The sequence below is a fragment of the Macaca mulatta genome, chromosome 13 (genome assembly GCF_049350105.2).
Source record: "Macaca mulatta isolate MMU2019108-1 chromosome 13, T2T-MMU8v2.0, whole genome shotgun sequence".
NCBI classification, from domain to species: domain Eukaryota; kingdom Metazoa; phylum Chordata; class Mammalia; order Primates; family Cercopithecidae; genus Macaca; species Macaca mulatta.
In genome coordinates, this window is record NC_133418.1 from 6,985,442 (window position 1) to 7,006,484 (window position 21,043).

The following is a 21,043-nucleotide window of genomic DNA, read 5'->3' on the forward strand; positions in this document are numbered from 1 at the left end:
ATATAGATGTAATATGTACAACAATAATAGTACAACAAATAGAGCAGAGAATAAAACTACTAAGGAGCAATGTTTTTATATCTTACTGGAACTAAATTAGTATAAATCTTCAATTGATTCCAATATATTAAGATGTATATTATAAGGCCTAGATCAGCTACTAAAAAATAACAGAAGAAACAAGAATTAAAAATCAATAAGAAATTAAAATGTATGACTGACAATATAAACTTAAAGGGAGGTAGCAAAGAAGTCACAGAAGAACAAAGTACTCTGATATAAATAGGAAACAAAAAGTAAAATGGAATTTGTAGATGTAACCATGCCAATGACATTAAATGCAAATGGTTTAAATAATCAATATTAGAACAAATAAGCAGAAAATCAAGTGATATAAGAGACTTGAACAACCCTATAGAACAACTAGACCAAAGATGTGTGTATGTATGTATGTGTATGTGTATATATATATTTGCATATCTATCTGCCTTATCTATCTATGGAACATTAACAATGATACCATATGCTCAGCCACAAAACAAGACAAAATACATTTAAAAGAATTTAGTTCATACAAAATATATTCTCCAACTACAACAGAATTAAATTAGAAATCAAAAACAGAAAGAATTTTGGGAAGTACATAAATATGTGGAAATTATGCGATGAACCCCTAAATAACAAATGAGTCAAAGAATAAATTACATGAAAAATTATAAAGTCCTTTGAGATGAATAAAAACAAAACCACAACATACTAAAACATATGTGATGCAGATAAAACACTGCTTGGAGAAAAGTTGTGCTTATAAACACCTATATAAAAAAGAAGAAAAAGTTGGGTGCAGTGGCTCCTGCCTGTAATCCCAACACTTTGGGAGGCTGAGGCAGGCGGATCACATGAAGCCAGGAGTTTGAGACTAGCCTGGCCAACATGGTGAAACCCCATCTCCACTCAAAATAAAAAAATAGCTGGGTGTGGTGGCCCATTCCTGTAATCCCAGCTACTTGGGAGGCTGAGGCATGATAATCTCTTGAACCTGGGAGGTGGAAGTTGCAGTGAGCCCAGATCGCACCACTGCACTCCAGCCTGGGTGACAGAGTGAGACTCTGTCTCAAAAAAAAAGAAAGAAAATTTAAATTGCTATCATAACTTTCCACTATATAAAACTAGAAAAAGAAGGGCAATCTAAACTGAAAAGCAGAAGAAAAGATAAAATAAATATTGAGCAAAAAGTAATGAAACAGAAAATAGAAAAACATTTTAAATAATCAATGCAACAAAAAGTTGGTTCTTTGAGAAAATCAATAAAATGAACAGACCTATCACTCTACTGACGGAGAGTAAAAGAGAGAAGATTCAAATTGCTAAAACCAATAATAAGAGACCATCACTACCAACCTTACAGAAATAAAAAAGATGTATTTTAAGGGAATATTATGTATTACTGTATGCCAAAAAATTAGACATCCTAGATGAAACAGACAAATTCATAGAAAGACACAAACTACTGAATTTAAGTCAATAATAAAAATAATAGACTTTTAATAAGAAAAGAGATTAGTAATTTAATAACTTTCCACAAAGAAGAATCCAGCTCCAAATGTCTTCACTGGTAAATTCTATCAAATACTTAAAGAATTAACAGACACCTTTCCCTTCACAAACGCCTCTAAAAAATATAAGAACAGGTGACACCTTCCAGCTCATTGTGAAACTAGTATTACCCTAATACCAAACCCAAAGACATCACAATAAAAGAAAATTATACACCAGTATCTCTTATGCATAGAAACACAAAAATTCTCAACATAATACTAGCAAACTAAATCCAGTAAGATATAAAAGTGAGTTTTATCTCAGGAACACAGGTTGGTTTAACATATGAAAACTAATTAATGCAAAAGCCATGTTAATAAAATAAAGGACAAAAATCACATGATCACTTTAATGGAGGTATAAAAAATAAAGATGCAAAACTCAACAGAATACTGGCAAAATTAACCCAGCAACATATAAAAGAGATTATACAGCATGACCAAGTAGGATTTATTGAAGAATGCAAGGTTGGTTCAACATATGAAAATCAAGGGAATAAATCACATTAACAGAAAACTGACAACTATTACATTATTATCTCAGTACCTACAGAAAAAGCACTTGATGAAATCCAACATTTCTTCATGATACAAACACTCAAACTAGGAATTGACAAAAGCTTCCTAAGCATGATAAAGGGCATCTATAAAAAACCTACAGCTTACATCATACTCAGGTAGTGAAAGACTGAATGCTTTTCCCTTGAGGTAAGAAAAAAGACAAGGACATCTACTGTCACACTGATAATCAACTTTGTACTGGACATTCTTGACAGGGCAAGCAGTTAAGAGAAAGAATAAAAAGCATTGAGATCGGAAGGGAAGAAGTTAAACTATTTATATTGGTAGATGACATGATCATGCACATAGATAATGTTGAGGGATCCATTAAAACATTATCATAACTAAAGTTTGCAAGGTTTCAGGATTTAAGACCAATACAAAAATAAAACCAGTTGTATTTCTACATACTAGCAATGAACGATCCACAGATGAAATTAAGAAAATAAACAATTGCATTTAAAATACTATCCAAAAGAATAAAACAGGAGTAAGTTTAACCAAGGAGGTAGAACACTTGTACACGGAAAATAACAACAATGCTGAAAAAAAATTAAAGAAGACATAAATAGATGGAAAGATATTCTGTGTTTATAAATCAGAAGACAATATTATTAAATGGCAATATTCTCCAAACTGATTTACAGAATCAATGCAACCTTTATCAAAATCTCAGCTGGATTTTGGGCAGAAAGTAACAAGTTGATCTGAAAATTTATGTGGAAATGCAAGGGACGTTGAAAAGTCAAAATAACCTTGAAAAATAATAAAGATGGAGCATTCACACTTTCCATGTTTCAAAACTTACTACAAAGCTACAGTAATCAGGACTGCATTGTAGTGGCATATTGGTAGACATATAGTTCAACAGAAATAAATGCATACTCTTACGGCCAATTGATTTTCAATAAGGTTGTCAAGACAATTCAATGGGGAGATATCATCTTTTCAACAAACCAGGCTGGAACAAGTAGACATCGACATGTGAAAAATAATGTGTACTCTTACCTCACACTATACATAAAAATTACCCCAAAATGGCTCATAGATCTAAATGTAAGTGCTAAAACTATAAAGCTGTTAGGAGAAAACAGGAGTAAGCCCGTCATTTTAGGTTAGGCAATAATTACTCAGATGTGACATCAAATGCATCAAAAGAGTAGATAGATAAGTTTGACTTAAACATTATAAGCTTTTAATTCAAAGGACTCTCAAGAAACTGCAAAGACAACAGACTAGGGAAAATATTTGTATATCGTCTATCTGATAAAGGACTGGTAGGCAGTACATAAAAATAATTCTTATAACTCAATAATAAAAAGACAGCCCATTTAAAAACAGACAAAGGATTTGAACATAACTTGCACAAAGAAGGCATAAAGAAGGCAAATGAATGGCTAATAAGTGCATGAAAAGATGCTCAACACTTTTAGTCATTATAAAATTGTAAATCAAAACCATAGTGATGGCTCATGCCTGTAATCCCAGCACTTTGGGAGGCCAAGGCGGGTGGATCACTTGAGGTCAGGAGTAGGAGACCAGCCTGGCCAACATGGTGAAAAAACATCTCTACTAAAAATACAAAAATTAGCTTGGCGTGCTGGTGCATATTTGTAATCCTGGCTACTCGGGAGGCTCTTGAAGAAGGAGAATCGCTTGAACCTGGGAGGCAGAGGTTGCAGTGAGCTGAGATCACACCACTGCACTCCAGCCTGGGTGACAGAGCAGGACTCTGTCTCAAAAACAACAACAACAACAACAACAAAACCACAGTGAGTTACTACTTCATACTCACTAGAATGACTGTAATAAAAGACAGATAATAACAAGTGTTGCAAGGATGTGAGGAAATCCGAACCTTCATTCATTGCTGGTGGAAATGTAAAATGTAGTAGGTACTTTGGAAAAGCCTGGCAGTTCCTCAAAATGTGAAACATAAAATTACCATTCAGCCCAGCAATTACATTCCTAGATGTCTACCTCAGGGAAATAGAAACATATGTCCATGGAAGATTCTGAGAAAATGGTAGTGTAGAAAGCACCAGGAATCTGTTTCCCCACTGTTTCTGCTAGTGCAATTGCACTAGCAGAATCTATCTGATGTAACTATTTTGAAACTCTGGAGTCAACTGAAGGCCTGCAACTTCCAAGGGAAGGATCGGAGGGTATGTTGTGGTTGATTTCTGTCCATTTTTGTTCTTAGAACCGTAGCATCCACCCATCCCCCCGACTTCTCCATGTATGTGTTCCAGGAACAGCTTGTACGCAGCTTGCAAAAGCCAGAGTGAGCAAAAAGAACCCTGTCCTCCAGATACTGGGGATCTGTCCTCTGGTTGTTGCTGCTGATAACAGAGGTGCAGACAAAGAGGTTGCAGCCATTGTTGTTGCACCTCTCCCCATTGTTGCAAGACTCCCTCCAGCCCCAAGTGACTCCCTGCAGATTTAATGGGCTGGTACCCTTTTTCTTCTTTCACTTTTCTTGTTTCTCATTCTGAGAGCTAGATATCAAAGACTAGGCCACTCAAAAGCAACTACATATGAGAGGAACTTAGAAAGTCACCATACATGCCTGCAAAAAGGCTCAGTCTCAGGAAAGATCTGGGAAGGCCTTAAGTTTACACTTCAGGGTCATCATCAGCACTAAGACTGCCTGCAACAATTAAAACAAACGAACAAACAAAACCCAAAACTCCAAACCAGCAAACCCTGGGACAAGGAGAGAAGCTAATTTCCAGAGTTACCATACTCTTAGACTCAAATATCCAGTTTTCCACAACAAAAAATCACAAGACATACAAAGTAACAGGAAAGTATGGACCATCAAAGGAAAAAAAAACCAACAGAAACGATCTCCAAAACACACCTGATGATGGATCTACTAGACAAAAACTTTAAAAGAACTATCTTAAAGATGTTCACCAAACTAAAGGAAGATGTGGAGAAAATCAAGAAAATGATGTCTGAACAAAATTGAAATATCACTAAAGAGATTTTAAAACCTTGAAATCAAAAAGAAATCTGGGAGGTGAAAAGAACAATAACTGAAATGAAAAATTCACTAGAAGAATTCAAAGGCAGATTTGAGCAGGCAGAAGAAGAATCTGCAAACTTGAAGATATAACAATGGAAATTATCAAGTCTAAGGAACAGAAAAAAAGATTTGAAGAAAAGTGAACAGAAAATAAGGGATCTGTGAGACACCATGAAGTGGACCAACATACACATTGTAAGAGTTCCAGAAAGAGGAGAGAGAGAAATGGGAAGGAAGAATATTTGAGAAAATAATGGCTGTAAATTTCCCAAATTTGATGAAATATACATTATATATTTATACATTTATACGTTTATACATACACATATCTATACATACATTTTACATTTATACATTTATTCATTTATGTGTTTATACATACACATGTTAAACATACATATGTTTATGCGTGTGTATGTATAAAACATCCATTTAGCTCAATGAAATCAAAGTAGGATGAACTTAAGCCCACACCAAGACACATTATAATCAAACTGTTGAAAGCCAAAGACAGAAAATCTTGAAAGCAACAAGAGAGATGTCACTTGTGACATACGACAGATCCGCAATAAGATTATCAGTAGATTTTTCATCAGAAACTTTGGAAGCCAGAAGGTAGTAGGCTGATATGTTCAAAGTGTGAAAAAAAAAAAAAAAAGTCAAGCATGAGTCCTATATCTGGCAAAAGTATCCTTGAAAAGTGAGCGAGAAATTAAGACATTCCCAAATAAATAAAAGCTGAGGGAGTCTGTTACTACTACAGCTGTCCTGCAAGAAATGCTAAAGAGAGTCCTGCAGGTTGAAGTGAAAGGACACTAGATATTAACTTGAAGGCATATAAAGAAATAAAGATCTCAATAAAGGTAAATACATGGGAATTATAAAAGCTACTATTATTGTAAAAATGGTGTGTAACTCCATTGTTTTGTATTTTACGTGATTTAAGAGACTAGCACTTTTTTAAAAAAAGAGGTACAGGCTTTTAAAACCAACTTATGATGGTTCAACTTACGATTTTTGACTTTACAATGGTGCAAAAGTAATACCCAGTCGATAGAAACCATCCATCTCTTGCAATGCTGGGCAGTGGCACCAAGTCTCCAGTCAGCTGTACCTTTTCAACTTAATGACATTTTCAACTTATGATGGGTATATCAGGACATAACCCCACTGTAAGTCAAGAAGCATCTGCAATTATTAGTCTCAAAACTAGATTCCACCTATATGAGGTACTCAGAGTAGTCAAAATCATAACATCAGAAAGTAAAATGGTGGCTGCCAGAGGCTGAAGGAGAAGGGATTAGGAAGTTACTTTGAAATGTGTACAGTGTTTCCATTTTGCAAGACGAAAAGAGTTCTGGAGGTGGATACTGATGATGACAGCACAACAATCTGAATGCACTTAATACCACTTAAAATTATTAAGATGGAAATTTTTATGTTATGTGTATTTTACCACAACTAAAAAATGAAAAAACATGCACAAAAAAACCTGTACACTAATGTTCATAGCAGCATTATTTATATAATAATCAAAAAGGAGAAATAACCCAAATATCCATCTCTGGATAGATAGAATAAAAAACATGTTACATACATGTAACGAAAAATTATCCATCAAGAAAAAGGAATAAAGTAATGATATATGCCACAATCTGGATGAATCTTGAACACATTAACCTAAGTGAAAGACGACGGCGGCAAAAGGCCACATACTGCATGATCCCACTTACACAAAATGTCCAGACTAGGCAAATCCACAGAGACACAGCGTAGATTAGTGGTTGCAAAGAGGTGGGGAGAGGGATGCTGGGGAAATGCAGGTAGAATGGGAGTGACAACTAATGGGCACAAGGTTTCTTTCTGGGAAGATGGAAATGTTCTAAAATTAGATTGTGTTCCTTGATGCACAACTCTTTAACAAAAAACCATTGATTGTACACTTTCTTTTTTTTTTGAGACGGAGTCTCACTCCATCACCCAGGTTGGAGTGCAGTGGCACGATCTCGGCTCACTGCAACCTCTGCCTCCTAGGTTCAAGCAATTCTCCTGCCCTAGCGTCCGGAGTAGCTGGGACTACAGGCACTCACCACCATACCTGGCTAATTTTTGCATTTTTAGTAGAGACAGAGTTTCGCCATGCTGGCCAAGCTGGTTTTGAACTCCTGACCTCAGGTGATCCACCTGCCTTGGCCTCCCAAAGTGCTAGGATTACAGGCATGAACCACTGTGCCTGGCTTGATTAAACACTTTAAACGGGTGAACTTTATGATATGTAAAGGATATGTCATCAAAGCTGCTGAAAAAGGATGAAATAAAGACATTTTTAGAAAAGAAAAGTTGATACAATTTGTTTCCAGCAAACTCACACTGAAACAACTGTTACAAGAAGAGGGATGCAATCTCGTGGAGAAGACTGGAGATGCAGGCAGGAATAGGGGAAAACACAAACGTGGATAGATACAAACGTCCACAAGAGGTGGAGGTGGGCTGGACTCCAACCCAAGCCCTGTGCACACCGGCAGAATGCATGCCTCAGCCCTGCTCTCCCTCCACCAATGGCACTCCGTTTCCTTCCAGCTCGTGGCCTTTGCAGATGTTGTTCCCTCTGCTTGAACTTGATGTTCCCTGCCTTCACATTCCACTTTGGTCTTACTCCTACTCATCCTTCAGCTTTCAGCTTTCATTCCACTTCCCCAGCAACACCAATCTCTCCCTTCAGGATGTGTCAAGACCTCCCGCAACATACTGTGGGAGAGGTTATGCCTTTTGTTCACAAAACCTATGTGTTTTACACGTATACATGTTTGTGTGATTCTTTGATCCATTTCTCCTTTACAGATTCACGCCTGGGTACATTCCCCATACATTTAATCAATTTTTCCCTTTCCTGGGGAAAAAGATGAAAATAAATTATGACTTAACTATTGTTCTCTAGTGAGTCACGCCAAGATCTGCCTGTACCTTTTTTTAGAAAAATAAGTTTCACATTACTGAAGCAAATGGAATGTGAAATGCATGCAAAGTTCCTGTGAGAAATCTCTGTTCAAAAATTGTGCCAGCTTGCTGCTTAATGATATTATTATCCTCAAAAGCAGAGGAACTTGACAGCTGGACCCACCCCGGAGAGGCAGGGCGTCAAGACGGGACCTCACTGCAGTCAGCCCTTTCTCCCTGAAGGTGTCAGAGAACTTTCTGCTCTTTTTTTTTTTTTTTTTTTTTTTGAGACGGAGTTTGGCTCTTGTTGCCCAGGCTAGAGTGCAATAGTGCAACCGCAGCTCACTACAACCTCCATCTCACGGGTTCAAGTGATTCTCCTGCCTCAGCCTCCTGGGCAGCTGGGATTACAGGCGCCCACCACCGACCTCGGGTGATCCATTCGCCCGGGCCTCCCACCTCCTGCTCTTTGAAGCTGTCATCCACTTGTGTGCAAAACCTTCTCTGTCCACTTGTCAGAAAGGACAGTGAGGACAGAGAGACAGATCTGCTCTGACATATGAGAGAAAGGCAAGCAAGGAAATCTCATAATCAAAGGGCTGAAGTCAGAGAATATTCCGATGCTAAATGACAGAGCTCTAAGTGAAGCAAGAAGGGTGAGTAAAGGAAGTTGGCTGGTCAGATTTGAAGTCTCTTATTGTCCTGCAGTTAATGTTTATTTGATTTTTAAACTAAAGTAAGGCTTGGCCTAGAGAAAGCCTCTTTCTTGCTAAGTAGGTAAAACTGGAAGACTAACTCCATGAGGACAGATAACATGTCACCAGCATGGAACTGCTACATGGAAGTGCTCAATGAATATTGTTAAATGAATGAATGAATGAGCAAACCATCCTGAGGCACTTAGCAGTAACACCTGCTAGATGAAAGAATCATTTCTCTTTTTTCTTCTTCTTTTTTTTTTTTTTTTTTGAGATGGAGTTTCACTCTCATTGCCCAGGCTGGAGTACAATGGCATGATCTCGGTTCACTGCAACCTCCTCCTCCTGGGTTCAAGCGATTCTCCTGCCTCAGCCTCCCGAGTACCTGGGATTACAGGCACACACCACCACGGCCGGCTAATTTTGTGTGTGTGTGTGTTTTTTTTTTTTTTTTTTTTTTTAGTAGAGATGGGGTGTCACCATGTTGGCCAGGCTGGTCTTGAACTCCTGACCTCAGATGATCCCCCGCCTTGGCCTCCCAAAGTGCTGGGATTACAGGCGTGAGCCACCGTGCCCAGCAGAAAGAATCACTTCTTAATGATCACCCGGCACATTAATGCCTCAAGGACAGACTTCCTTCAAAATCTATGGCTCAGGTAGACAATGTCACATCTCTTTAGCCTGAGTTCTTCTTGCCTAGTGTCTTCCTATAAACACCATCTACCCTACAGCCACACCGAGCTGAAGGCTGCTGGGCTTTGCAGACCCCTCGGTTTGGGAGTAAAGGAATATAGAAGCAGAGGAGGTCCCTGGTGAGCATCTTGGTTTACTTCCCCAGGCTTCCCCTCGGCCATGGGCAGGGCAGGGACAGTGAGGGCATCCAGAGAGAATGGCAGGCCACAACTTGCTGGGCTGCTTCTTTGCAAGAAAATACCATAGCTTCATTCCAACACTCAGTCAGCCATGAGATAAACAGCATAGTTTATAAGCATATAAATAGTATCTTATATAAACTGCACTATTTTTTAGAAACTACCTAAATAACAGTTGATTTAGTGGTATTCAGAGTCCCTATAAATGGACAAATTAAGTAACTTAGCTAGGCATGCATACAGCTATCCAACACCGTGTATACTCATATATATGCACACATGAGCCTATGTTCACATGGGCCACCTAATCCTGCACGAACACCCCTGAATACAATTCATGTCTTAGACCGCGATGCATGACAGCTTTCATAAGAGCAACCTGTTTTCACATTCATTCAGAAGTGAATGTTTTCATAGGAGATTTGAAAAACATTAGTTTAGACATTTTCAGGTTATTAGAGTGAAAAAAAAAACTATCAGAGACTTTTACAAAACCATTATTTCAAAAATAGCTAAGCATCAGACTTCATAACCTTATTTTAGAAATTCTATTTGCATAATTCTTGGTAAGATACAATATAAATTCACTCTAACGCTGGGGAGTGTCTTACAAAGAGGCCATCTAACTTGGCAACGTTCAGTCTCTCAGTGAGAGCTGTAACTCGTGCTGACTGCTGCACACATATGTGACGATGAGGACACCGAAGCCCTGGGCACAGTTTTGCAAGGGCTGGCTTATTTTTAACTTCATGAGTTTATTAAGGTAATATACTCCATTTTTGTATGCATATATCCCCCAAATAATGCTTCATTTATCTAGAACCCTACATTTGTGACTGACGTTTCTGCAGCACAGCAGACGCAGAGCTGAATTTATTTTTGTTTTTGTTTTTCAGTAGGAAATAACGCTCCAAAGCCTATTACCAAGACATAACATCACCACTCTATCCTGGCCCACACAAAATGGGCGGAATCGGCAATGAGGTTTCACTATTAGTAAAAAGAGTTTTATGAAACCGTAACAATGCTGATGACTTACATGCACAGCGCTTTACCCAGTACAAGGCCCTGTCCTCACAAGGAATCCTTGAGTTGTTGGGTTACTACTCGTTTGCAACAAAGAAAGTGAGGCTTTGAGGATGGACTGTCTGCCCCAACTCCCCGAGCACCCTCCAACCCCTGCTGCCAGGCAGCGCGTGGGTCTTTCCAAAGAAGGAACAACAATTTCCCAAAACCGTTCACCCAGCTCGAGTGATGTGCGGATGTAACAGTCACCTGTACTGACAGAGACTGCCCGACTGGGAATTTTCCATGTGGGGTATGAGAAACACAAATCTGGTTATTTATGCGAAGCAAATGAATTTTAATCAAGCCATAGCTCTACTTCCCTCTGCACCACCGTGCACAGAGTCAAAACGCACTGAGAGGCTGGGCGCGGGGGCTCACGCCTGTAATCCCAGCACTTTGGGAGGCCGAGGTGGGCAGATCACAAGGTCAGGAGATCGAGACCATCCTGGCTAACACGGTGAAACCCCGTCTCTACTAAAAAATACAAAAAAAAAAAAAAATTAGCCGGGCGAGGTGGCGGGCACCTGTAGTCCCAGCTTCTCGGGAGGCTGAGGCAGGAGAATGGCGTGAACCCGGGAGGCGGCGGAGCTTTCAGTGAGTGGAGATGGCACCACTGCACTCCAGCCTGGGCAACAGAGCGAGACTCCATCTCAAAAAAAATAAAAAAAATAAAAAATAAAAAAAAATTTTTAAATGCACTGAGAGCCAAACACCTTCCAGGGATAGGGTCACCTACAGCAGGACAGGATCTCTGCGCAGGGCTCCGGCTTTGGCTGTGCAGGAGCTCAGGCAGAGCATCTCCCAAGGCTGTGGCTATCCGTTGAGCACAAGTCCTTTGGTGCTGGGCTGTAGGTAGTGGCATAATTACAATACCTGTAAACTTTGACGTCTGCTGCCTTCCCTCCACTCAAAGCATATCAACGATGCCATGGAGATCCCAACTGTAAGCGTGGTATGGTAAGAATGGCACACTCTGCTCAGCCAGCCCTCCTTCCCTTTCCCTTTCCCTCTCCCTTTCTCTTTATGAATATGTGTGTGTGTCATAAAGGAAACAAGGAAAATCCTTATTTTGCTCCAGAATTTATACAACTCAAGGAGATAAAAAGTATGTAAGGAAGGAAGTCATAAACATTCTAGAACATAAGGTAACAGACGCTGCAGGTTTATCCATAGGCCTCAGGGGCTGGTGGTCTCCCATGCCCTGGTGGTCACGGCCTGGCCTCCCCTCCCTCGCGTCTCTCCCCCACCACCTCTTTGCTCTCAGAGGGCCCACCTGGGGTCAGGCCTGATGCACTGGTAAAAGGCAGCCATCCTCCTGAGTGTGCTGTGAGTCTCCAGCTCTCTCATCCTCCTGGAAGCTAGCAGCAGGGAGAAGAGTGGGCCTCCCTGTCCTGTGAGTGGTCTAGGGCCCACGGGTCACCACTGGTTGCTGATCAAGAGCCCTTGTCCCCATCTCTCACAGAAGCACCCACGGGCCAGGAGGAAGTGGGGCTTCTGCCAAGCCCAGCCCTCCTGTGCCCCGTGAGCTCCTTGGGCGGGTGCACAGGCACACAACAGAAAAGGCCGTCTAAGAAACGCATGCACTTCCGCCTTCCACTCCAAGCCCTGAAGGCCGGGATGGGGGTGGCCTGGCTCTGTAGGGAGCTGGACTTGCCTCCCTGTGATTGGCATCCCCGCTGAGTTGCTTGGGCTTTGTTGATCGTGCTCACCATGGTAGCAGGCAAAGGGCAATGGCAGGTGAGGCTGCATTCCCCATCTGAGGAAGGGCAGGGCTCAGGAAGAAAGAAGAATGCTGAGAAAATCGGAAACAGCTTCTGAGCCAGACACACCCAGGCCCAGGGCTCTCCTCTCTCATTCCAGGACCAAAGCCACACGGCCCCTCCTGCCTCGCCTTGACGTCCACTTGCTATCTCGGTGCGAGGGACCCTGTGGGAGGCACGCGCGTCTCTGCCCCGCACACTTGCTCCTCGGTTTCAGTTTTCTTTTCACTTTTCCTTAAAGGCTCATCGTGTTACCTCAGGTCCTTGATATGCTTTATTAACTGCTTTCCTGGGGCCGTCCCAGTGCTCCTTTACCAGGGATCTGCTTGCCCCACTCATTGTCCCACTGATGGGATTTCCAGCCTTCCCCCTGGAGCCCACACCTGGCAGGGGCAGGGGCCACGCCTTCCCAGAAGAAATCACCCACTGAACCTGCCCAGCCGGCTCCCCAGCCGCCCCACGTGACAAAGCCACTTGCCCCGGTGGCTCCTCTCTGATTACCTGCAGCTGCCACTTCAAAATAATAGGCTCCTGCAACCGGCACCACAATGCCACCTGACTCAAGCTCCTCCCAAGTCTGATGGCTGCCAACTGCGGCCGGTACAGTCAGCAGTTTCCAGGCAATATCTGGAGTGTTGACGGAGGGCTCAGGGTGGCAGGTGTGATTCTATGTTGCTAAAACCCAGGAACAGGCAGCAGCAAGGGCGACTTCTGAAGATGGTTCTGAAGAAGTCCTAGTTTGCTTTTCTGTTTTCCAAATGGCAACTGTATATAGAATTCTACTCAAATGGCCTACAGTTTAAATAATAAAGCACAACAAACACATTTGATGATGACAGAAGAAAGCAGTGAGTTCAGAGGAGAGGTCAGATGATAATCACGCAGCGCGCTGAAGGTAGTTTACATACATTTGCCCTTTGTGCAATTAGAGTCTGCAGCCCACTGTGCTCCTGCCAACACCTTGGCCTTCTCCCAGGGAGAGGACCAATTAGCTGGTGGAGAGTCCCCTGTGTCCTGGGAGGTGGTGCAGGGGCCCCTGCAGCAGAGTGGATTACTAAAGGGACAGGGACTGGGCCCTTGAAGTCTCTAAGGACTGTCCCAGCCAGCAGCACTCTCTGCCCAGCAGCACGAGCTGGCCACACCCCACAAGGCCCACGGTGGCAATTCCACCCCGTTCAGTGAGCCGGATTGAGCTTGCAGCTTGCCTCTGCCACTAGCTTTCACCTGCTCTGGGCATGTGACCTGCCCTCTGTCAGCAGCAGGCCCCCTCAGGAGCCTCTTCAGTACTCTGTCCCCATGGAAGCCCAGCATGCAGGTCATGCCCAGCACAGAGTGGCCCAATGCCCCAACAAGACACCACTCCACACTGAGACAAAGCCCCCAAAGGGAGGCGCTGCCACATCGTGTGAATGCCCAGGGACCGAGAGATTTGCTGAAGAGCAGGGGTAGCCACACACCTGCAGGCCTTGACACCTCCTCTCACTGCCCCTCCACCGCCTCCCAGCGTGCTCTCCACAGCACGGTGCGCACGTTACCTCTCCGCTCAAATTTCAGGAGCAGAAAATGTCAGTTTTCTTTCTTTGCCCTTCTTTGCTGTGCCCAAGCCATACGTTCCCTGAGACACCAGAGAACCAAATGAAAAGGTCAGTGACACCCATGTGCATCTATTAAAATGGAATTTATAAACCGCAACAGAAAATACCTTATGCAAGGACATCTAAGGACTTTGTGATAGGCCCTCCTCAGGCCCTAGGCTCATTTCATTCAGAGGGAAGGAAATGAACATTTATTAAGCACATCTCAGGTCTCATTTAAGGCCCACAACCAGCTATGAGTTAAATGGTCCGTCGCTTTTTTTCGCAGGTGAGGAAATAGAGGGTCTGAGCAGCTAAGCAACCAGTCCCAGATGACTGAGGCAGTCAGTGGAATCCGACCCTGAAATCAAGGCCTGTGCCCCGCACGTGTGAGCTCTTCCCCATGATGGCAGCTGCCTCCCAAGAAACCCTGGCCAAGAGTCTGAGTGACCAAGCAAGCTATATCCTTTCTGGGCTGGAATCTGACAGCATGTATCAAAACCTGCTGCTCTAGTAATTTCACTTCTGGGGAATTTGTCCTAAGGAGATAACCCTGCATTCTTCTAACAGTGTCCTGGAAACATCCTAAAGGCCCACCAGTAGGAGACATAGGCAGGAGGCCAGACACAGCAGCAGGTCACAGTCATAGGAGGGATGTTATCCAGTCACTAGAAATCATGATTTATTCATGAAATATGAAAATATTCAGTGACGTGGGACGATACCACCACACATTGCAATGGGGGCAAAATCAGCTCTGACAGACTCCTAAGAGTATCCAGTAGCAAAGTCAGGGAATCAACCTGAGTGTCCATCAACAAATGACTGAATAAAGAAAAGGTGGTGCGTGTACACCATGGAATACTACATAGTTGTAAAAAAGGAAGGAAATCATGTCCTTTCCAGCAACACAGATGGAGCTGGGGGCATGTACACCATGGAATACTACACAGCCGTAAAAAAGGAAGGAAATCATGTCCTTTCCAGCAACACAGATGGAGCTGGGGGCATGTACACCATGGAATACTACACAGCTGTAAAAAAGGAATGAAATCATGTCCTTTCCAGCAACACAGATGGAGCTGGGGGCATGATCCTAAGTGAAATAACTCAGAATCAGAAAATCAAATACCAGGCCAGATGCAGTGGCTCATGCCTGTAATCCCAGCACTTTGGGAGGCTGAGGTGGGCGGATCACTTGAGGTCAGGAGTTCAAGACCAGCCTGGCCAACACCATCTCTACTAAAAATACAAAAATTAGCTTGGTGGGGTGGCACATGCCTGTAATCCCAGCTACTAGGGAGGCTGAGGCAAGAGAATTGCTTGAACCCTGGAGGCAGAGGTTGCAATGAGCCAAGATTGCACCACTGCACTCCAGTCTGGGTGACAGAGTGAGACTCTGTCTCAAAAAAAAAAAAAACAAAAAAAAACAAAAGAAAAGATCACATGTTCTCACTTATAAGTGTGAACTAAACAAGGGGGTACACATGGACATAAAGATGGAAGCATTAGACAATGGGAACTCCAAAAGGGGGAGGGTGGAAAAATTATATATTTGGTACAACATTGACTATTTGGGTGGTGGGTACACTAGAAGCCCAAACCTCACCATTATATTATAAAATACATCCATGCAAAAAACCTGCACTTGTATCCCTGGAGTAAAAAAATTAAAAATAAATAAAATAAAAGTGAGGACGTATCCCCGTCATTTGAAGAGCTTGCTCAGCATGGATTCCGCTTCAGTAAGCCTGGGCTTCAGCCCAAGACGCCTGCATTTCTAACAAGCTCCCAGGTGATGCTGACGATGCTGCCTGTGGACCTTCCTTTGATGAGTACCACGTGTGCAAAATGATGTATGCAGTAAGAACCCGTTTTTATTTTTATGAAGCTCTTAGTGCATAGAATAAATAAAGGAAGGATCACAAAATGATGCGAACTGACGTTATCTCCGGGTCATGGAACGATGTTCATTTTAAACTGTCTTGTGCTTTTCCACGCTTCCTAAGTTTTCTGACTTTGCATGCATTTTGTTCATAATGAGAAGAAGCTCCAATCGTTTCTGTTAGAGACAAGGCAGTGTGATGTAAAAAGACTGGGATTTGGGGCCCAGGATTTGGAGTTAAGTTACTTCCCCTCTCTGAGGCTCAGTTTCCTAACTTGGAAACCTCATGCCTAAGCGATTGTGAGAATTGAAGCAGATCCTATGGGTAAGTTTCTACACCGTGCCTGGCACACAGAAGGGACTCTCGATGTCAGGACCTGCCTTCTCCACTGCTGGGAACAAGATCTCGTGTCTATGAGGGGCAATTTCTGTCATTTTCACCAGGTACTTTTGCACCGGCGCCCTTGTTTGTCTCCACATCATCTCTGTGACAGGCTGGGGGAGAAGCTATCGCTGTAGAACTTGAGAGCAACCGAGCTGCCCAAGGCCACAAAGCAAGTCAGCACGGGTGCCTGGAACCTCTGTCCCCAGAACACAGCTTCCCTGCTGGGCTCCACTCCCTCTAATGTACCCATTGCATGACCCACACACAGGGACCACAGTGGCTGAGCTCTGACACCAGGCTGGGAACAGGTGCACTGCTGAACTGGCCTGGGACCGAGACACAGAACTGGAGTCTCTCTGGGCCTGCCAGGACACAGGCTAGAGGATCCCACACGCGATGTGCCACTTAGCCCGCCACCCCTCTAAGAGGAACCCTCACTCACTCATGGGGATTAAAAAACATGACGATGTGCTTTTCCTCATGGAACATTTTGAACATCTCATCTGTTGAAATAACTCCACAATGGGCTGGGCGCGGTAGCTCATGCCTGGAATCCCAGCACTTTGGGAAGCCAAGGCAGGCAGATCACCTGAGGTCAGGAATTCGAGACCAGCCTGGCCAACATGGAGAAACCGCATCTCTACTAAAAATACAAAAATTACTTGGGCATGGTGGCACATGCCTGTAATCCCAGCTACTCAGGTGGCTGAGGCACAAGAATCGCTTGAACCCAGGAGGCAGAGGTTACAGTGAGCTGAGATTGTGCCACTGCACTCCAGCCTGGGTGACTGAGTGAGACTCGTCTCAAAAAAAAAAGAAAGAAAGAAATAATTCCACAAGACAAGTTTGCTACTGGTAAGTTCTTTTCAGCTGCAAAGGCAGTCAACCAATTATAGCCCCAAAGCCCAACTGAGCTCTCAAATTACTTAGATCGGTTGTTTACAATGGTCAGAAACGAGTTAGGTAACTTTAGAATCTTCCCTTTGCTGTGTGATGTTCAGGGTAAACTTTTGTAAGTGGCACCTGCCACATATATATTCTTTTCTCACTTAATATCCCAAAGTGAGGCTATATAGAACCTAACAGCCATCATGGATTGCATTGATCCCTGATCAAAATCAAAACAGGAAACTGCAGCTGCCGCTCATGTTGCCACCCTGATGATTTTTCACGGCTCCCTCCAGGTGGACATGGCTCTGTGGGAACACCAGAGTGAAACCCGAGGGCTGTGCCCTAGCTGGGAGTCAGGAGGCTCTGCACAGGCTGCTGGGCAGAATCACTGCACCTTGCGCCTCGTGGGGCCAGTCTCCCTCCACGTGCCTGGACGCACCCCTCCCAATGTCCGGGAGGCAAAGAACAGTCATTGGAGAACTTGTTCTTAAAGATGGGACCTGTGTGGTGACCTCCTCCACGGCCTCCGAAAATCCACACTGTGGAACAACAAGGGACTGCAGAATGTCTGGAAGGTTTCTGGGCAAGGGGTGGTGACAGAACCAGTGGTTCCTTCTGTTCCGGTCTTAGGCCAGCCCAATATTGTCATCATCCGTCACCCCATCGCTCCACCATTAGAGGTAGCCCAAGGCACAGGGGACAAATGCTGGTGTTTCTACAAAGAAAGACCCATCCTCATTACTGATTGCTTCATGCTGCTTCCGAGGGATTTCACAAACACAGACCCTCAGCTCATGAAGGCAACCTAGGCTCACTCCGATTCTGTTCCTCTGGCCATCTCTAAGGAAAGCAAGATGTCCTCCCCAAAACAACCCCACTGTAGCAATGCCCCGTACAAGGCCTGCTACACAATCTGTTCTTCACTTCCCTCCCACCTGGAGCCCATGTACTGCGTGCAGAGCAAACACAGTTTGCGTAATAAGCATCTTATGAGATCAAACCACATTCGCAGGAATGCCTTGCAAACTTCACCTCCCAAAGCGCCGTCACTCTGCACAGCCGCCTAAGTCAAGCGCCTCACTGTCAGGGGCCGGCGTGGCTCCCCGCCCACGCACACCACGAGTCACAGAAGAGAGTGCGGCCCGGCCCTTCACTCAGCACATGAAGACACAGCTCAGAGAGAGATTCGGCTGCCGGCTCAGGTTTTCACAGTCACCTAGCGGGAAAGGCACAACCAGATGCCTGGCCTCCTAACTGCCACTTCCCCGTGCTTCTTCACACAAGGCAGGCCCCTGCTAGTCCGCTCAGCAAATTAGCACCTCCCGGCTGTGTCATCTCAGACCCTGTGCTCCTCACTGACATCTGTCACACCTGTCAGTCGCTCTGTACGGGTGTGATGAGACAGGCCACTGCAATCTCTGACAGAGGGAAGAAGCAAAGTCCCAGCTGACAGACAGCAAGAGAGAACAGAGCAAGCCTGGGACACTGGGCTGTCACCCAACATTCTATCAGCTGGTGGTCTGAGCAGAAGAACCGCACTCAGGATCCTTGTGGCCTGACACGTAAGACATGCAGACATAAATGATTCAACACACGGGCATCATGAATGACTGGGAAATAACCCATTACCGGAGACTAAGAAAACAGGCTTCAGCACGAAGGACAGAAATAGATGTTCCATACACAGCTGGTATCTGCATTTATTAAACAAAAATAAACATGATAGGAACCTGTCAGCTAATGAGATGACATATTTGCCCCTGGTAGGCTGGCACTCTGGAACTCTGACGACATAGAGGCCACAGATGTCAACGATTTGCCCCGCTGGGGCTGTAGAACATTGCCTGTAGGCACATAACATGGCCTGCCGGCCTGCTTGCTTTCCTCTCGGTCAACTCTCAGGTTTCCCATCAGCCAGCCAAGCCACAAGCTTGCAGACTGGTTTCTTATACTTGGGAGCAAAAGCCAGTGTGCTCCCGTGATCTCCCTGGCCTGGGAGAACATTCAGGTTTGGAGTTGGAGGTGTAGATATGAGGAAATTATACAATTATTGAGAACAAATTGTATGTCTGAATTTGTTTGCCTTTATTTTCTTAAATCGAGAGTAAAAATATAGGTGATATTTAGATTCCTTTACAGATCTAAAATCACCTTGAAAGTTGAGTAACTGAAAAGGTATTAATTTAGTTTTTATTTAAGTTGAAAATAGTTTAGATAATCAGCACGAATGCTCTAGAGTAGGGGTCCCCAACCCCTTGGGCCATGGCCTGGTACCAGACCGTGGCCTGGTGGGAACCCAGCCACACAGCAGGAGGTAAGTAGCAGGCGAGCAAACATCACCACCCGAACTCCACCTCCTGTCAGATCAGCAGCAGCGTTAGACTCTCACAGGAGCGTGAGCCCTACTGTGAACGGCGCATGTGAGGGATCTGGGTTGCACGTTCCTTATGAGAATCTGCCTAATTCCTGATGGCCTGAGGTGGAACAATTTCATTCCAAAGCCATCCTCCTGCCCTTCCCTGGTCCATGGAAGAATTGTCTTCCACGAAACTGACCCCTGGTGCCAAAAAGATGGGGGAACGCTGCCCTAGAGAGTTTAAATCCACTGTTACATGATTTTCAGTTTCTCATTCTGTACAAGTTGCTGAAATCTCAGGAAGGTGCCCTACTGAACAAGGCTTTTGCCCTAAGCCTGTGACCTTGTGAAGGGCCAGGCTAGGTGGAATTCAGCTTTGTCTTCCCAGCACTGACAGCATGTGTTAGGCCCCAGTAAACGGTCACAGACTTAAATAAATGCATTGTAAGTCTACTTTCTAAAGGGATTACTAACCACAGCTTCCACGTTTAGAGATACATTCTTTTCATCACCACAAGGAAAGATAAGGCAAAATGGCACCACTGGCACACCCATTGCCAAGCTCCCATCACCTGCCCTTGGCAGAAATCAGTAATCAATCACAGTGTCATTCTCAGGTTGCTCACAGCACAGTATATACTCCAGGCAGCTACCGCCGGTGGCTCAGGGCAGCACTCGGCTAGACGCTTGCTGCCTCTATTGGTAGGAATAGCAATAAGTCTGTAGAATACATCATAGTGCAATTAGTTTTAAAAATAAATTTAGTTGGTGGCTCACGCCTATAATCCCAGCACTTTGGGAGGCCAAGGCAGGTGGAGTACCTGAGGTCGGGAGTTTGAATCTAGCCTGACCAATACGGTGAAACCCCATCTCTACTAAAAATACAAGGTTCTACTCTTGACTTTACCACTAACAAGTTACTAAGCAGCTGAGTGACTTGTGAGTAGTCACTTCCCTCTCTGGGCCTCAGTTGTGATCCAAGTGGTTTGGGCTCTGATATCTAACATTCTATTATGGTCACACACCATGTAACGGTGTTTCAGTCAATGACGAACAGCATACATGACAGTGATCCTAGAAGATTATAATGAAGCTGGGAAATTCCTATCACCTAGTGATGCTATTGACATTGTAACATCATAGTGCAATTAGCTTTAAAAATAAACTTAGTCGGTAGCTCATGCCTGTAATCCCAGAATTTTGGGAGGCCGAGGCAGGTGGAGTACCTGAGGTCGGGAGTTTGAGACTAGCCTGACCAATACGGTGAAACCCCATCTCTACGAAAAATACAAAAAATTAGCCAGGTGTGGTGGTGGGCGCCTATAGTCCCAGCAACTAGGGAGGCTGAGACAGGAGAATTGCTTGAACTTGGGAGGAGGAGGTTGCAGTGAGCCGAAGTCGTGCCACTGCACTCCAGCCTGGGCAAC

General features: G+C 43.9%; 1 protein-coding gene across 6 annotated transcripts in view; it reads right to left on the reverse strand.

Moving 5' to 3' along the window:
• The window catches only part of CRACDL (CRACD like), a 146,842-nt gene that overhangs the window by 64,440 nt on the left and 61,359 nt on the right, over positions 1 to 21,043 (reverse strand). For 2 of the 6 annotated variants that reach the window (XM_028832204.2, XM_028832203.2), the window contains exon 1: positions 12,039 to 12,372. The exons of the other annotated variants lie outside the window; for them this stretch is intronic. In XM_028832204.2, coding sequence (XP_028688037.2) covers positions 12,039 to 12,112 — 74 coding nt within the window. In that variant the 5' untranslated portion in view covers positions 12,113 to 12,372. Of the gene's footprint in view, positions 1 to 12,038; positions 12,373 to 21,043 lie in introns of those variants that run through there. 6 annotated transcript variants of the gene reach the window in all.